At 43.1% G+C, this 18,599-nt stretch overlaps 3 protein-coding genes across 4 annotated transcripts; 2 read left to right on the top strand and 1 right to left on the bottom strand.

Moving 5' to 3' along the window:
* Positions 1-991: 991 nt before the first annotated feature.
* On the top strand, positions 992-7,692 carry LOC115748758 (extra-large guanine nucleotide-binding protein 3-like). Its single transcript, XM_030685373.2, has 8 exons — positions 992-2,137; positions 2,249-2,386; positions 4,298-4,402; positions 4,513-4,698; positions 5,146-5,323; positions 5,492-5,736; positions 6,347-6,516; positions 6,611-7,692. The coding sequence occupies exons 1-8, from the start codon at positions 1,130-1,132 to the stop codon at positions 7,191-7,193; spliced, it is 2,613 nt and encodes an 870-aa protein (XP_030541233.2). The 5' UTR covers positions 992-1,129; the 3' UTR covers positions 7,194-7,692.
* Positions 7,693-11,736: 4,044 nt separating this feature from the next.
* Positions 11,737-13,462, top strand: LOC115748757 (U-box domain-containing protein 21-like). 2 transcript variants are annotated; one of them, XM_048280107.1, is made up of 2 exons: positions 11,737-11,920; positions 11,951-13,462. In XM_048280107.1, the coding sequence occupies exons 1-2, from the start codon at positions 11,864-11,866 to the stop codon at positions 13,217-13,219; spliced, it is 1,326 nt and encodes a 441-aa protein (XP_048136064.1). In that variant the 5' UTR covers positions 11,737-11,863; the 3' UTR covers positions 13,220-13,462. The 2 variants fall into 2 exon arrangements, with proteins under 2 accessions (XP_048136064.1, XP_030541232.1); XM_030685372.2 differs by having other exon boundaries at positions 11,738-13,460.
* A 2,127-nt stretch (positions 13,463-15,589) lies between these two features.
* On the bottom strand, positions 15,590-18,393 carry LOC115748738. Its single transcript, XM_048280117.1, has 4 exons — positions 18,079-18,393; positions 17,842-17,924; positions 16,015-16,070; positions 15,590-15,913 (listed from the first exon to the last, which is right to left on the bottom strand). Exons 1-4 carry the CDS (start codon positions 18,248-18,250, stop codon positions 15,835-15,837), a joined length of 390 nt encoding a protein of 129 aa, XP_048136074.1. The 5' UTR covers positions 18,251-18,393; the 3' UTR covers positions 15,590-15,834.
* Positions 18,394-18,599: the final 206 nt, after the last annotated feature.

Here is an 18,599-nt window from a genome sequence, read left to right as displayed (position 1 = left end):
GTGGGGTCCGAGTTAGATTTCCACGCACCAGATGACAGTAGAGCATGCCCCCGTGCCATGTGGCCTTCGTATGATTTTCGTCCTGAACTTCAACCGTATAGGGACAATCAAAAGGGCGGAGAAAATAATCGATATTTACGGGTCACCGATCCTTGCCTGTAATTCGAGTCGGGCTACTTTTCGAGTAGGTCGGCCTCGTTTCAGGAATTGCTCGAAGTCAGGTCGCCTAGTTTTGGAGTCAAGTTCGAGCTCGCTAATACTAAAAACTCGACAAGCTCGCGAGTTTAATCGAATTACTATTATTTCTTCCATGATTACAAACTTTTCCTCCATGATTGCGAACTTTTTGCACGAGCTCGAGTTCATGTATGTATGATCTTGTTATAATCGAGTCAAACTTGAGTTGAGCTCGAGCAGTTGGAAGTTCTATTCGAGCCTATTTTATGTACTTGAAGTAAATCAAGATTTAAGCGAAGAGCATGCTAGTCCGGTCGAGCTCGAGATTGATACTGTGACGTGACCTCGCTCAACTACACACTTGTATGGTTAAAGTACATGGTACATTTTAGTTATGCACTTAAGCATATGTACTATAGATAGGGGCGGCAAGTTGACAGTGTATGGGCTATGTTGGACTCACCCAATACATTACGTTGGGTCAACTCGACATGCTAGAGTGCCGAAGCGCGGCCGCTCATGCCGTGCCAGGCCGGCCCATTCGTCACCCTTCCCGTTGATGTACTCAGCACCTTTTTGTATTCGTGAAAAATTAGGGACAAGACTAAGAGCACCGCCGGTCCACGTAGTTCTTCGGTCTCCCACCGGAGCCTAGCAGCCCCGCCCGCCGCAACGACAGTTTCAACTTCGACGGCCGTTACCGTATCTAACGGAGTCAGAGTCAACTTCACTCTCCGCCGTTAGTCAGCTCTGTTTACTGTCTCTCTCTCTCTCTCTCCTCAGCAACTGTATATCTCTCTCTCTCTCTTCCATCTCTCTGACTCTCTCTCCTCCAGCTTCAACTTTCAACGCCATCTTCTTCTTCTTCATCATCTCCTCCTTCCTCCCTTCACTCTCGCGAGAAAACCAAACTGAAAATAAGAAAGAAAACCCACTTCCATCCTCAACGCGCATGGCCTCAGACCTCGAGGACGAGCGCGGGACCGCCTGGGAGCAAGTCCTCCGCAAAATGCTCCCCGCTGGCGCCCCCCTCCCCGACGAGGACCACCTCGACTACTCCATCGCCGTCGAGTACGAGGGCCCTCCGGTGCTCTACGACGTGCCCCGCGTCGATCCCGTCGAGATCGCCGAGCCCGTCTCCGTCCGATCCCCTCCCCTCGCCGATCTGTCAGCGATCCCCGTTGCCGCCCCGATCGCTGCGAAGATCCCCCGATTCAACCGCACGAGGAATGGCGTCCCCTTCAAGGACTCGCCAGTGGAGAGTCAACGAGCGTCCTCCGTCTCGAAAGCTCAGCTGGAAGTGGAGAATGAGGTTGAGGGCAAGAGCGAGAGCTTGTTCAGCGCGGACTTGTGTGCCCTAGATACGAATAACGGCGAGGTGGGAGGCGAGAATGCGGAGCCGAGGCGAGCTGCAGTGGTCACGTTCACTACGCCAAGGGACTCCGAGTACTCGGAGGAAGATGAGGAGGAAGCGCACAATTCGTCTTCCTCTCCAGTGTCGACTGCTGCCACCGAGTCACCGGCTGTCGCGAAGAAGACGCCACAGAAGCGAGGCCTGTGCAGTAGGTGTGGGAAGGGGAACAGATTGAAGGAGAGGGAGGTGTGCTTGGTTTGCAACGCGAGGTATTGCGGAAATTGCCTTTTGAAGGCGATGGGATCAATGCCTGAAGGTAGGAAGTGTGTGAGTTGCATTGGAGAGCCAATTGATGAAGCTAAGCGGTCAGGTTTGGGGAAGTGTTCAAGGATTTTGGCGCGGGTGTGTAGTCCATTGGAGGTCGGGCAGATAATGAGGGCAGAAAGAGAGTGCGCAGCGAACCAGTTGCGGCCAGAGCAGCTTGTGGTGAATGGGAGGCAGTTGAGGCAGGAGGAATTGGCCGAGATTCTTGGGTGTCCGATTCCGCCGCAGAAGTTGAAGCCTGGGAAGTATTGGTATGATAAGGATTCTGGGTTATGGGGAAAGGTAAAAGAAAGCAAATCGTTGATGAACAACTGATAGTAACATTTCTTTTGAGGTCCTGATTTTATTGCTTGATTATTTTAGTTTCCTGATGTTTTAATGTTTGTTTCTCAGGAAGGAGAGAAACCTGATCGGATAATAAGTTCCAAACTTAACGTCGGGGGCAAGCTGCGGGTAAATGCAAGCAATGGGAATACGAAGGTTTATATGAATGGGCGTGAAATTGCAAAGGTGGAACTGAGGGTTTTGAAGGTAAACCTCGAATCTTATCGTAAAGATATCATCAGCAAAGACAAATAAATGGATTAGGTATTTGTGCTTGTGGATTTTCTCAGTGCAGTGTTTTGGAATCATGGTAGTCGATAATGCAATGGGAAATATCTGTTAGCCGAAGATATGCTTTCTGCAGGTTATTTGAGACAAAAGCATGCATTTATGATCTCTGTGTTGTTCGCAGCTTCATGGGCACATACATGATTATTGTTCTAAGATTATAAAAATTAGGACTAGTGGGAAAATACGTTGCTTTTTAGTCTTTCTAAAAGATTCCATGAGTAATGTCTGTCATGGTTTCTTCAAATGTAAATTGTTGTCGGATATTCATTCATCATCAAGTATGTGTTTTGTCAAAGTGATCATTAATTTACTGAGAACTTTGATCCTTGAGAAAGGCTGTCACTTGGACTGGAGTTGGAGAGGGACAAAAGGCACCTGTATTTGCAGTATGAGAGACAAACCCATTGGAACGAATTGACTGAGAGTTAAGACTGAAAGATTGAGGTTGAGATCAAATCTGGAGAATGAACCGTTTAACTTATATTTTACTTTGGAGAACTGGAGGTAGATTCTTTATCTAAGTTGTTTAAAGGCGCATCTCTTGTTATTGCAAAGAGTTTGTTAGTACATGACAACCAAGAGTTGCAATACCGACAAAAAGATGAATAGGAGCGACTGAACAAAGAACGAATTTCAAAATTGTCTTGACTAATCAGCTGTAAGGTCGCTTAACTTTGTTAAATGATAAACAGTTTTGCCGAAATGATCTGGAAGTTGTTATCCAGGAAATTTCACTGGAAGCAAAAGTATTTCCTAATGTTAGTCAGCGGGCCTACCCTGATGTTTCACTTTCCTCACTTGCATTGTCAGCTAAGTGTATGAGTGAAGCAAAAGCTTTAACTGCAGGTTCCTATCCCTTTTAGCAATATTGTGGATGATTATTATCTGCTGGACTGTGTATTCGCATCTCAAATGACATTATGAAATACGCAGCGAGCTTTTCTTTGACCAGTCAAATGCTGAATCTAGTTTGCCAGCATAAAGCAACCACCTCACCGCACTATTTCTGTCTCGTGGGAGTACTTGCCCTCTGGGAAAGATATATGTAATGAAGCTACTTACTTCATATTTAGCAGAAGTCATTTTAATTGTCCCACATTTGCCCCAGTATTTATTCAGTGAGACGATAAAGTGAGCTCACAATGACAATCAATCACCGTCTGTTTGGGCTAGGGCGGGCTTAAACGGAAGGTGTGGAAATATAACTTTCCATCACATTGAGCTTGAGAAGTGCTATTTATTGCAATAGTGCCATCAAGCTATGCTTCTCATAGAGGGTGGCTGTTTTTTGGCATTTAGAATCATCTTCGGATATGGAGTTTTTGGCCTTACCCTCCATATTTTTTATGCATTAGCAGATTTGGTCCCTCGAAAGTTATCATATTGCAGAATCTGTGAGAATCGATGCCATTGGTTACTGCTATATTTGTCTACCAGCATGAATCTCTTCAATCCTGCAGCATAAACCACACTTCATAAGAAAAGAAAGATTCGTGTGCTTTAAATGATTGAGAAATTATTCGTTTGGCAATTCATGGGCTGATAGATCGACAGCTTCTTACCTCTTTAACAATATCTCGATTCTACTTCCTGCCCTTAGGTTACCTCTTCAACAATATCTCAATTCTACTTCCTGCCCTTATATGGATTCCTTTGACTCGAACTATTCTGCTATGCTGGTGTACTGCCATTCAGATCTCGACTTTTCTTATCGCGTCACATTTTATACTGCTCTTTTACACCGATGTTGTCTGTGGTGGAACATTTTCCTGCATTATCTCTTTGAAAGTGTCATTAGACATGTGATCTTTTCCCATTTTATTTCAGCTGGCCAATGTGCAGTGCCCTCGTGATACTCATTTTTGGGTGTATGATGATGGTTCTTATGAGGAAGAAGGGCAAAATAATATAAAAGGGAACATATGGGGAAAGGTTCTCTCATCATCTCTAACGACAAGCTACTCCTACCATTTGTCAAGTGTAATTTGGAATATGTGTGAATTGATTTTTTATACTGTCAACCTTTGTTTTTCGGTAGGCAGGCATCTACACGTTTCATTTGTTCGCTGTTGTCGTTACCTGTTCCGCCTGCAAATCCTCATGGGACTAAGGAAGATCCGTCGACCAACTCAGGTAGATCAGTGCCGGAATATTTGGAACAGGGAAGAGTTCAGAAACTGCTGTTGTTTGGTCTGGAGGGATCAGGAACAAGCACCATCTTTAAGCAGGTATTATTCAAATACGACCGTCCTTTACATCAAACAGTAACAATTTCTTCCTTTTATTTTCTTATGTTTGCCCTTTGTAGCAATGGCACACCATTCGATTAGTTCTCATCATCCTCAACATGCAATCACCATTTTGAACCAATATTTTCAACTTTATCTGTAGGGTTTGTTAGAACTGTACTTTATAAAGAAAGATATACATTTTCAATGCATTGATTGTGCATAACACTGAAAAATAGTGTTTTGGAAAGGACAATTTCTTTATTCGGATGTTTATTTATAAACATATAAAAGAAGGTTTGGATCTTCTAATGGAGCATTTGTGTTTTTTCACTGTCATATTTCACTTTCAGTGTAACATGACAGTCCATTTGCACGGTTATAGTTCTTTGACATTCGGCTATATTTTTGGAGGATGACATGTGAATTATTTTTCAATGGTGACAGGCTAAATTTCTGTATGGCAATAAGTTTACTCCTGAAGAGCTGCAAAATATCAAGCTTATGATTCAAAGCAATATGTACAAATATCTCAGCATACTACTTGAAGGCCGAGAACGGTTTGAAGAGGAAACTTTGATGGAGAGACAGGATGCTACCAATGTAACCGAAGAGTCTGCATCAGGTATCTAATGCTGATCTTTTGGCCTTTTCCTGCGGCAGCTGAAAGTAACAGGTTATAACTAAGTCAGGGCTATCTCTGCCTCCTCTCTTTCCTCAGATATTAAGGTCCAGGTTAGATATGTTTTAGCTTGCAGAAAAGATGCTTTAATTAATTGTGGAATAAATTTAGGTGAGGAGGAAGTTCATGAAAGCCAGCAATGCATTTACTCAATCAACCAGAGGTGCAAACACTTCTCTGACTGGTTACTGGATATCATGGCAACTGGAGACTTGGATGCGTTCTTTCCTGCTGCAACACGTGAATATGCTCCTCGTGTTGATGAGGTCTGGAAAGACCCTGCCATCCAGGAAACATACAAGAGAAGAGAGGAACTAAATGCCCTTCCTGATGTTGCAAAGTACTTCTTAGACCGGGTATCTTCATTGGTTACTTCCTGAGCCTCTTATATACTATCAAAAGTGTTCATTTTCTGCCTTTAATTTATCCCTGTAAGCTTTCATGGATTCAGGAGCTCCCCCTTTGGACATTGCTAGCCTCTTGATGTAACTTTTACCTATGTTCATTTATAATTGAAAGGGAATTAATATTTGATTACTAGCACAATTTTTAGTTCCAAATAACTCTCTGGGCGTTCAATTCTCAAAACTTATACATGGGCATGTATTTATGGAAGCATTTTTCCATTTCCCTGGTGTGCTCATACATGTACTGGGGTTCTGTGTATATCCAAGTCTGAAATTCCATAGTTTAGCCTGATCTGACTGACAATGTAACTTCGATTAGTGAACCGTACTTGATCATTTCATCTAACAAAGCCCGAAACAGAGAACTTGTTTGGAATTGTCAACCTGCACTATAGTATGCAACAGATTCGGTGACCATAACTCATAGTTTATGCTCTTAACTGTAGTATGCAGCAAATTTGGTGGGTAGAACATAACTCACAGTTTATGCTCTTAACAATATGCACATATCTCTGTTTGTTTAAGATGTTGATTGACACTGGTATTTTATTTTATGCAGGCCGTTGAGATATCAAGTAACGAGTATGAACCTTCTGAAAAGGATATCTTATATGCTGAAGGGGTCACACCAAGCAATGGACTCACCTTTATCGATTTCTCGTTCGATGATAGAAGTCCCATGTCTGAATTGTACAGTGAAAACTTTGAATGCCCCCCATCCATGACAAAGTAATTATCGCTAACTTCACATTTTGCTACTTAATCTGTTTGTCCATTTTGATTTGATGGAATCTGTCTTACCTCAATCACTGTCCTATATCAGGTACCAGCTGATTCGGGTAAACTCAAAAGGACTTAATGAGGGTTGTAAATGGCTGGAAATGTTCGAAGACGTGAGAGCAGTGATCTTCTGCATTGCATTGAGTGACTATGATCAGATGTGGGCCCAAGGTGCTGGTCCTCTCTGCAACAAAATGATGGCAAGCCGAGATTTATTTGAGAGTCTAGTGATGCACCCTTCGTTCAGAGACACTCCTTTCGTGCTTCTTCTGAACAAGTATGATGCTTTTGAAGGCAAGATAATCCATTCTCCCTTGTCAACTTGTGAATGGTTCACCAACTTCAGCCCCGTAAAGCCCCACAACAACGGTCAGGCGCTGGCTCAGCAAGCATACTTCTACGTGGCAATGAAGTTCAAGGAGCTGTATTATTCATTAAGCGGCAGAAAGTTATTTGTGTGGCAGACCAGAGCTCGGGAGCGTACTTCTGTTGACGACGCATTCAAATATATAAGAGAGGTGCTTAAATGGGATGACGAAAAGGATGCTAACACGTACGGCTTTGTGGGAGATGAGTCGTTCTATAGTACAGAAATGAGTTTCTCTCCTCATATAAGGCAAGAATAAGCATCGGATATAATGTGATTCTGCGGCGGAATCTGGTGCGAGTCGTAAACCATGGAAGCACAGAACCGGTAAGCCCTCCGTGCCCTATGCAAAGACGTGATTTAGCTGTCTTTGCAAACCGAGTGCCAAGTGAAAGAAGAGGGATGCAATTTTGCCGCTCCGAAGAGGAACCGACAACTGAGCCGCATGCCTGAAAAGGCGGATCGACAAATAGTTTATACATGGGAGTACATACTGACGAGGGAGTTGTATTTTTGGGTGCTGTGTTCGAATTTGTATAGCATTTATTTCCCGGCATGAATAAAGCCAGCTTAGATAGTTCTCGTGCGATTTCCATGTAAATGTTTGGTGAATGGAGTGCTAGTGGTAGAAAACGGTTCAGTTTGGCCCTACCAACTCGGTTGGTTGTCTGTAGCATCTGCAAGATAACTCCGACGTTGAGAGGCGTCCGATTTTTTAAGAATCTCTGAAAAAGATTGTTGTCTGATTACAAAACAAAGAAGCCGGTCGCTTTCTCTTGCTCCATAATCCAGAAAGCCTTTTTCTCCTTTAAATTTCGTTAAAACGAATCATTTATACATGAAAATGCCTGTTTAAAAAGCAAAAATAAGAAGAAATAAAAAAAAAGACGGACCGGGAGATTCACTTGATTCTAAGGCTTTTTACCCGGGCACACACTTGTACATGCATGTTCCTCGAGTTTTCTCGAGACGCTTGTTAAGTTCCGGCATGTATTAATCAGACCGTGAGCACCGTGTAGGTTTGGTGGAGCGTATGTCGACGTCGTTGGAATATGTTTCTCGGGACCTTTGTCGTGGGGAACGACGCATGTTGAGGGAGTCAAAAGACGTGTTTTAAGCTGGCCATGCACACAAAGGAGAGATTGAATTGACCAGCAATTTGCAGAGACTTAGCCCCAGAAGGGGCTTCTTCAGTAGAGTTTGACGACTTCAGAACTTGGGCTTGTCAAGGTTGTTGCTTCCTTCCACGAAAATGTGATTCACAAGGGTAAACATGTTTGGAATCAAGATTAGGTTTTTTCTCCATCGAGCATTGGAAATTTCAACTTGGGTAACTTTTAGACTAACCCAAAAAAAAAAAAAAAACTTTGGGTAACTTCGGTCCCCTTTGTACGCGGGGCTCGCCATGGTCGAAGGCAAGGCAAATTTGACTCTCTAGTCTCTCCTCTCTTTCTCCCTCCCTCCTCCTTTGGCTTAATACTTGATTAAGCAACAAAGCCTCACCCAAATCTTATCATTAAGCATTTGCTGGGGAGGGAGATTAATGCGTTAATCCATATAGGGGTGTGTAATAAACATCAGCGACCTCTTTTGAATATGATCGGCGACCTAGGTGGTTACCGTAGACCTATATGGAATTTCATTTTCTTGATCGGCGACCTAGGTAGTTACTGTAGACCTATATGGAATTTCATTTTCTTGATTGGCGACCTAGGTAGTTACCGTAGACCTATATGGAATTTCATTTTCTTCCTCGCATGTTAGTTGCATGATAGATGCATTTCCTTCATATTGGTGGTGCTACTTGATGAGAGTGCATCAATTTGAGTGAAGCAACCAAGATCATTCCTGCAATACGTTCTGTAATGGACAGACGTGTGTGATATTTCTTTTTGTCTGTTTTTTTTTTTTTTTGGTCAACTTCTAGGCTTCTAGATTTATTCAAATCAGTGCTCTAAAAAAAAAAAATTTTTTGGGGAGCAAAATAAAAGGGTGGCCCGAAAAGTTAGAGACCATGCTAAAAGACAGGCCTGCCCGACACTTTTGTTTCTGTATGCTTTTGAAGTCAAAGGAATGGAAAAAGTTGGACATCTCATGAGCTCAAGTCAGAAATCCGTCCGTGTGAATAATCCCTCCTTAGGTTTGTAATTGTCTGTTAAGTTACATTAATTTCATCTGCTCGACGGACTCCCATTCAAAAGTCACGTGGATGATCCAAATTTGAAATTATATCTGCATACCAGTGTGAGAAACGCACGGCATGCAGCGTGTTCTGTGGTTATGCTCCCGTCGTTTCATGTCGTTGCTAAACGTATTTTAACTTTACACGAGGTTATTGTTACCACACGGTCGGTAAAAGCATCTCCAAGTCTTTGCCGGTTTCGGGTGCGTCGTGTCGAGTCCTGTTCGAGCTTTTCTTGGTGAATTCGAATTGTGTTCGAGTCGCGATTTCGTGTGAGGCTAGGAATCATCAAGACTAGAGAAACCGAACCTTGTGTAACCGGGTCCTTACCTATTCCATACACACATGTTTGTTCCTCGACTACTAAGATCTACATTACCTGAACCCATTCGAAAACATTAAGTCGACTTCTATATACATGACTTCCCATTACACGGTATGAAATATTTGCCATGTCACAATCGAGTATTCACAAGAAAATTGTCAAAAAAGCCTTAAATCTATTGTATTTTTACCAATTCAATCTTAAACCTTCTTAGTTTGACGATTCAATTCTTGATATTTTCACATCTTGCCAATTCAATCCTATTGACCGGAAACTACTGATGTGAATGTCGACGGTCCTACGTGGCACATCCAACGTTAACGAGGATAATTTTAATAATATTTTAATTTTTTAAAATAATTTTAGTTTTTCTTCTTTTTGTTTTTTTTCCTTTGTTTTTTTCCCTCTAGTGTCGGAAGAGGGATGCCCACTCTTGCTCGGAAGAGGGATGCCCACTCTTGCTCAGCTAGGGCGTCTCTCCTACTGTGGAGGGCCAAAAAGAAAGGAAAAATAATAATAAAAAAAATTATCCACGTTAGCGCTGGTGGATGGTCGGCGTCCACATCAGCGATTTCCGGCCAATAAAATTAAATTAGGAAAATGTGAAAATGTCTAAGATTGAATGGACAAGTTTAGAAGGTTTAGGACTGAATTAAGAAAATTGCAAAAAAGTTTAAGATTTTTATGACAATTTTCCTGAATATTCAAATTAGATAGGGTAATAGGGGTGTGCAAAAAAATAAAAAAATCACCCAAACCGCTTGAAACTGGATCGGACCGGCCCAGAAATGGTGGTTCCCAAGGGAACCGGACCGATTCTTGGTTTCAAGTGTGAAACCGACCACCAGTTCCATTCAATTGAATCGAACTGGTAATAAACATAAGTTAGAATTTAAAAAAAATAAAAAATCTTAAATTCTTAATTTGAAGCTCGCTCATTTCATCTTAAACTCTCTCTCTCTCTCTCTCTCTCTCTCTCTCTCTCATGTCGGCCTCTTCGTTTGCGTCTTCGTCTCTCGACTCCCATCAACTCTCGGCCATGCATCCGGGTGTTCATTATCTCCCTCTCTCACTCTCGGTCGCCTCCATTTGCTAGAAGTTCGAATTCCTAATCTTCAATCCACTCACAAAATCCCTAATTTTCAATCTCTATTTAGTCGATGAAGCTTGGTGGAACCGGTTTCATGGACCTACCTAAAAATCGGGTCGGACTAGCGGTCCGGTTCCCGGGCGAATCCATGGAATCAATGGGCGATTCCAAGTTCTAATTTTTGGAGATTGATCCTTAGTGGGTGGTTCCCGATTCTAGGGTGGAAACCACCCACTCGGACCATACTCATCTTTTCTAGACCCAAAATGAAGGGAAAGTTGTCCAATCAATCAAAATTCATCGAACGGATGTCAATTTGATTATAAACTATTCGATATTGTTAATCAAGTCATAAATCATTATTCAGAATTTCAATGTAATCTTTCCAGCCAATTTTCCATTGCAAGTGGCCGACGTGGCAATCAATAATGACTAAAATCCCACTTCAATAATTTTCAATCAAAATTGATCGGGAGAACTATATTAGAATATCACGCAAAAGTTTTATGATTCAATTGACAAAAATCAAAAGTTAAATATCGAATTGGCATCGTACGATAGGTACATGATGAATTGGGCAATTCTCCAGATTGACCAATGACCCACGCGCGTGATTGATAAAACCTGGCAAAGCAAGTAACCCTTTTCATACGATACTTGGCAACAAAAAGCTCATGCAAATAAACAAAGCAGGAGCAGAATCTCTGTTGACTCGTCAAAACCACACAAGTCACGAGGGAGCGGCCCCACTTCAGGGTCAAACGTCAAAGCAGAAACCCTTGTTTACGTCCTGTTCCTGCGACTCGCCCGATTAGTATTTCTCTGACATGGGGGCTTTGACAGGTTCAGCGATCTGCTAAAATTTTCATACCATTGGCATTCCCCCGCTGCTTTGACGGTTGGATTCATACCATCGCAAATCCATTCAACGGTCAATATTCAAAATCTTGCGCACCTGATCAAAAATCCTTCAAGGAGCGCGTCCCCCCCTTCGTTCCCCTTCTTCCCCTCCTCCTCAGTCTGAACACACTTTTCTTGAATACTTCTTCTCCCTCTCTTGTCCAAGTCATCGACCGATTCTCTGATTAATACCGATCTGTGCTTGTGTGTGAACTTTGAACACCGTGTGAGGATGGCAAGGGAAGAAAGAAAGAAAAAAAACAAGACATTTTCAATCCAACCTGAGATTTATTGACATATAAAGGCTCGGCGCGCCTCTTCTCTTTGCCTTCCCAAGTCGAACCCACAAATCAAAATCCGATCTTTGGCGTCGCAATCTCTGCAAAATCTCTTCTTTTCTGTGTTGGTTCTTAGTTAAGCCGGAGTTTCGAAATGGGTTTTGGTTGGAGGAGGAGGAGATCGACTGCAGGTAACAATGGAGGCAAGAAGGTGGAGAGCGGCATTGGTGATCGTCGGGAGCTGGAGCTGGAGGAGCTTGCGATCCCCAACCACTTCTTGTGCCCGATCTCGCTCGAGCTCATGACAGACCCGGTCACGCTGTCGTCCGGGATCACTTACGACCGCGAGAGCATCGAGCGGTGGCTCGAGGCCGGCAACTTCACGTGCCCCGTGACGAACAAGGTGCTCTCGAGCTTCGACCAGATACCGAACCACGCGCTCCGAGGCATGATCCAGGACTGGGGTACCGAGAATTGCCGACATGGGGTCAAGAGGATCCCCACCCCTCGCGTCCCTGTCGCCCCGTTTGAGGTGTCCGAGGTTCTTTCAGGTATCGAAGGCGCGTCGCAGCGTGTCGATTGTGCCGAGTGCTCCGAATTGGTGGGGAAGATCGAGAAGTGGGGAGGCGAGAGCGAGCGGAACCGGCGCTGCATCGTCGCAAACGGCGCGGCGAGCATGTTGGCCCGGGCATTCGACACATTCGCGGCCACATCTAATTATCGCCAAATCGGCGGAAATCTGTTGGAAGAAGTATTAAGTGCATTGAGCTGGATGTTCCCACTTGATATTGAAGCTCATCACTACTTGGCATCACGATCATCTCTCAATTGTTTGGTTTGGTTCTTGAAGAATGGAGATATAGAAGCCAAGAAACATGCCATTTTAACCCTCAAAGAGCTTTCTAGCGATGAGAAACAGACAGGGGCATTGGCAGACACGGAAGGATTGCACGAAACATTGGTCGAGTTCATCAAACACCCGAGTAACCCGACGATCACGAAAGCCTCTCTCTCAGTGACGTTGAACCTCATTTCTTCTTGCCGTCGTGGTGATGAGGAGAGATTGGTATTTGTCGAGATGTGTTTGGTCTCCAACCTCTTGGAAATCCTCATCGACTCCAGCGATAAGAGCGTATGCGAGAAGGCTCTCGGGGTTCTTCAAGGACTGATAGGGTGCGAACAAGGGAGAGAAAAGGCTTATGCGAATCTGCTGACCGTCCCAATCCTAGTGAAGAAGGTCTTGCGTGTATCGGCGACGGCGACTGACTTTGCGGTATCGTCTCTTTGGAGGCTTTGCAAGGACGAGAGTAGTAGAGATCATCAAGGGAGGGCTTTGGTGGATGCTCTTCAAGTTGGTGCGTTTCAGAAGCTTTTGCTAGTGTTGCAACTGGGTTGCGCCGACGAAACAAAGGAAAAGGCGACCGAGTTGCTGAAACTGATGAATCCGTCTCGAGCCGGGTTGGAGTGCATCGAATCCGCGGATTTCAAGAACCTGAAGAGATCATTTTGAACTTTGAAGGGAGGAAATGATATTTGTTCGGTCATTTGTTGATTGTTATATCTCTCTTTTTTGGTTTGTAGAGATTAATTATTCTTTTGATGAATAGCATTAATCGTTATTAGTGTTCTTTGGGATGTGCCAAAGGCAGGTTTTGAGGTTTGGTTGTATGTTTCCTTCTAACAAAACTTCTAAAGGAAATTATACCGAGTTTTCACACGAGTTATTTTAGTACGGCGAATACGAATTGTTCGAGCTTTACTCGTCTACGCAATAGTTGGTATTTACTCTGAAAATAGATATGTACCAACATTACCATGTGACCGCAATTTAAGTGAACTTGTTGGACATATTGCACGGACTTAGGTCTTTCCGAATACTATAGATATTGTTAGAGATGTTCTAATTTGGTATAAGTAATTCAAATAAAGTTGTGTAAAATTGTCAGAGTCATTTTAGGAACAGGTAACCTAAAATATGCTGCAACATGTTTCAGAATGACCGGCACAAGTCGACAGAGTCGGAGAACCTTCATTCCAAAGTGCAAAAGCATGCTCTTGAATTGTTTTCCCTCTTGTTGGATTGTACCGAAGACCATGCACTATTTTCAACACAAGTGACAAATTTTTCTCAGCTTTACCAAGCTGATGGACCGCCATGTCGTTTCGTTTTCTTGGAGCTACGAACGGGGTTCGATGGGGGGGAGACAGATGGTATATTTCCCCTGATCCCCATATGCAGCCGTGAAAGAAGGGGTCTTGAAGAGACTTGACCATTGAATCGATTGACGATTGGTTTCGGAAAATCCGCAGCGGTCGACATGATCTCAAAAACTTTGAACGGGTACAATGCGTGTTAGGCTGTTAGCTGCAATCCACTGCACACCCCCAGGTTATTAGTTTGAAACCGTGGCTATACATACACCCGGCCGCGAGAAATACAAGCCGCATTTTGCGATGGACCGACCATCTTTCCCCAAGACCCGAGCCGGTCATTTTGTCGAGCCTCGCATATTCACTTGCTCTTTAATGTGCGGGTTTGCGAATTTGGTCGAAGGGATTCCGCTAAGAGTACCTTCAGGGCACCTGCTAAATAACCAAGTAAGGAAAAAGTTGCGCACCGAGTTTTCTCAATCTATGCATATTCGATATGTTAAAAAACTCAAAGGTTCCATGTGCTTGAAAAGGGCTCGTATATAGAGAGTCTTGCCTCCTTTACTTGGGCTGCATTTGCTAACGTCTACATAGAAATATGATAATCCCTTTTTGCTATTCTCGCATTCAAACCAATGTTGGAAGATTCAAATTGTGAGTGTTTAATATTAAGTTTTAAGGGAGTCTGACGTTCCTAGATATATGAGGTGGTTAATCAAGGGCTATGGCATCGCAAGATTGTTTAGGACTGGTATGTCAGATTTCTAGAAGCAGGTAGGACCGCCTACACACGGTTTTGTCTGGTTTGACAAGCAAGTTAGTATACAGCCGTTGGTTGTCTGAAAGATTATCGCTCCAGAGAGTCAGAGAAAACGTCCGATGGAGAGACTCCGCTCAGCTCTTATCCTGTCAAGCTGATAACCCCTAAAAACATGTCAAGATAGCCGTGTCCTGCTGTGGTTTCAAGTCGAGGATGAATTGTCACAGCACAAGCTATCTTTTTCTTTCCCTTCTTCTTGCTTTTCCGGTGGTTAAATGCCCTCAATTAGAACATGGATTTCTCACCGTCATACATCTAAAACCTGAAGGAAAGGAAGGAAGGAAGAAAACTAACCAAAAACAACGAAGTATATCTGGGGTCAAATTTCGGATCCATCCCTTTTGATCCGATTACCAACAACCTGGTCCACTCCTTCCATTTTAATATGGAAGCGCTCCACTCGTTTTAATTCAATATACAACTGACGTTGTCATATTGGACTGCAACTAGTAGCCCCGCAAAGCGGACCTGAGATGTTCAACCACCCTGTCGAGTCAATGCATTTCCAAAGGCTTCCATGGCCCCCAGCAAATTTCCATAGGTGTTACGAACAAGGAATGTGGAATCATCCACCATCCCGCTCTCGAGAAGGGAGGTTTGTACACACTATGCACATCACACGTAAACTCATGATGATCCTCTCCACAAGGTATCCAAGGTGCTCAACTCTGAAAAAACCCGAGAAATTCTAACGACACCTGTGAGGGACCTTTGCATTTGGGAACTGTGAAATGCTACTCATCAAGTTTTGGATTGTTTCCAGCATCAGGCTCGCGGGCGATGTAGTCAAGCGGCTAGGACCAAAACTGAGAGGTTACCAAACAAGCCTGACTCTTACTTAAGACCCCAAATCAATTATCAGATGGTAATCCGCTTAAATCCGGCACCTGCAATGTATATGGACAACTCAAAGCAAGAAACAAATAAGCATCTTATATCCAAACAGCTATATGCATTGGTAGAGTATCTAGTCTAAGCTGGAGGAACTTAACGTCCATGAAAGTCAAGTATGAAACTGGAAGTACACAAAGATTACAAAAAAAAAAAAAAATAAACACGGGTCACGGCAAGAGGAGATTTTTAAAGGCAGTGGCTACTTCATCCAGAAGTTAACTCAGTTGACCATCTGGAGGAACTAAAGAAAGCGCATGATATTACAGATCCTTGAATTTCTTCTCTATTTCCTCCAACCTCTGAATTTCTTTGTAGTACTTGCAAATGCGATAGATACACCTGCATACATATGTTCACATCCGCATCATCAGCGTCTATGTGCAATTTCAAATTTTATATATATATAAAAACTCATTAGTATTTTCGACATGGCTGCATACCAGTAAAGAAGGCAAGCTGAAGCACATAGAACCACATTCCTTTGAGCTTTATAGATCTGTAAAGCAGCATAAGTGCACCCAAATGTCAATTGGTGAAGGGCAAATTATAGTACAGGAACATCATTTGCAATGGGATCAAGGGAAGCAAAGAAATATAACGTCCCTAATATGGCTAAGAAAAATACCAGCACTAGAGCCCATCGTCATCCATAAGGATCTAGATAAGGCCAAGACAAACCCAGTGCAGTAGTGCTTTGGCATGCCAATAGTGGATAAACGTCTCAAGAAACATCTTTCTTGAGTTCCAAATCTATGAGTACATTGGACCCATTAAGTTCACTCTAACTGCCTAAGTACCAGGTCATTATCAGAAGTTAGATAGCAACCTGATATAAGTGGAAGTTGTATTCAATTTCCCCACATTTACACTACATATTTTCACTTGATGTCGACCAGCAGGGAAAAGTAGCAATGCCTTTAAAAGCTGTGGAGTAGCAAGACGACCTTTTATTGGATGAGGCATAAACATGAGAAACAGAATAATTGCAAGAAAAAACATGACTGGAAGAAACTGCTAATGATTAGCTCACTACAGGCATGTACTCAATGTGAGCCTACTCAGGTTCTGCAACAAGGAGGAATAATAATCTTCTTTCGAAGGAGAGGGGAAGTTATTGCAAAGGCACTTTTAAATCAAAGGTAGAGAAAGACTAGGACATCAAACACTGTCATCTACATGAAGTTGATCAGTGAGCCAAAATCTCAGGAAGAGGATGGAAATATCTAGTTGATCATTGTGCAGATTCAGCTGTCATCCATCGAATTCAAACAGCTTCCTCACAGGCTCATGAAAAAACTATAATTTGGTGCTCTATTTTCCTTAAACTGAAAAAACAGACCCAGCCAAACTGAGGTGAATGACATTGACATGCCAGAGTACGGAGGCAACAAAAACATTCACGAGGAAATCCTTTTTCATAGAAGAGTAAGTACATTAAGGTTAGTGTACGAAACTGGTATCTAAGTAATGTGGCAGACTGCAAATGGACGTATAGTGCAAGCGTGTTATGTTCAACACCCCCACAAAAATATATCACCATATGAATTAATGTACCAATTGGGAAAGGGTCTCAGTAAAACTAGCATTATCCTTCTAGGAAAAGTTTGTGGGATTGAAACTTATATGAATGGTTCACCTAAGCATATAAGCTTATCCTACTTCTCGCTGGCCAAACTTAAGGTGAACTATTAAGCTACCACATTAATGAGATAACAGAAAAACGAGAAAATTGCTTTTCTGCAGCCAGCAACTTTTCTTACTCTTTCTTCATGGCATCAATTGACCTTCTTGGATGAACTAGATCCCTTCTTTATCATGCAAATACCAACTCTGAATTCTGCTACATGATACTTAAAGCGGAAGTTCAGTAATTCCTTTTTCAGAGCATGATTCAACCTGTGAATGCTTGCCATGGAACTCACACAAGCTGTCCGCATGAAACCTTCAACTTTTCCAGCGAATTGTGCCATCTTTCCAACAGAATTGTGCACATATACCTCGCCTGATTTTATTTTGACATTAATTTCTGTACCATTACGAATTACGGCTACTTGACATCATTCTCATCGCTAGTCAAACTTAATTTCGTTAAGTCGATCATAGTGTGACTTCAATAGCAGAGCAAGCGTCGTCGCATAGAATCCTATGAACTATCAACGTCCCCTATCTACATCGTAATGCTCACATAAAGCTACAGCAGGAACACCCAGATCTCACACGAAATCAATCTTCAGGAACTTAAGATAAAGTGAAGACAATTTACTCACCGATTTCTCGTACCGGTCTCTCTCGGAAGCGGTGCAGATCTCAGAGGTGCACATCAAGCGGTGCTCATTCTTCCAATATATATCTGCAAACAGAAACCGCAACTCAGAAACACAGCGCGTACAAAAAACCCGAGCTCCCCCAACGAGATCAGAGAAGCCGAGCGATTCAAATCCAATCGGAGCTCACACACGAGCAAAGCCGAAGAATCGATCCGATCGGAGGAGACGGGAACAGACCTAGGAGCTGGAATCCGGCGAAGGGGACGACGAAGAGGGCGGGCTGAAGGATGAGGGAGACGAGGGAGACGAGATGGTTTTTCAAGAGCTTCGGGGAAGGGAGGGTCAGGAGGAGAGCTAGGGCTGCTTCGGCGGCGACCACGTACGTCAGTATCATCCACTGCAACGCCATTTTTCCCCCCTCTCTCTCTCTCTTTCTCGAGCTTCTCCGATCGACGAACGCAGCCGCACCCTCTCTCGATCGCTGCTGCTTCTTCTGCTTCTTCTTCTCCCTCGTATACCTCTTCACTTTCTGAGGACAACGCGCAACTTCTTGTTTATTTCGTCGATTCGTTTCTTAATAGCCAAGGCTATATCTCTCGCGCTGAGACGAAGGCAAGCGCAAAATGTGGTTGAGAAGGCGAAAAAAATCTCCAACCTACCGCACTTATACCAATTCAATATTAAATCTTTAATTATGCCGATTCATTCCTAAATTCATTTATAAATTTTCAATTCAGTTATAAACTTTTCAATTATAC

This window comes from Rhodamnia argentea, chromosome 1 (assembly GCF_020921035.1).
Source record: "Rhodamnia argentea isolate NSW1041297 chromosome 1, ASM2092103v1, whole genome shotgun sequence".
NCBI classification, from domain to species: Eukaryota; Viridiplantae; Streptophyta; class Magnoliopsida; order Myrtales; family Myrtaceae; genus Rhodamnia; species Rhodamnia argentea.
The sequence above is the reverse complement of the archived record's forward strand: the minus strand, read 5'-3'. Positions and strand labels throughout refer to the sequence as shown.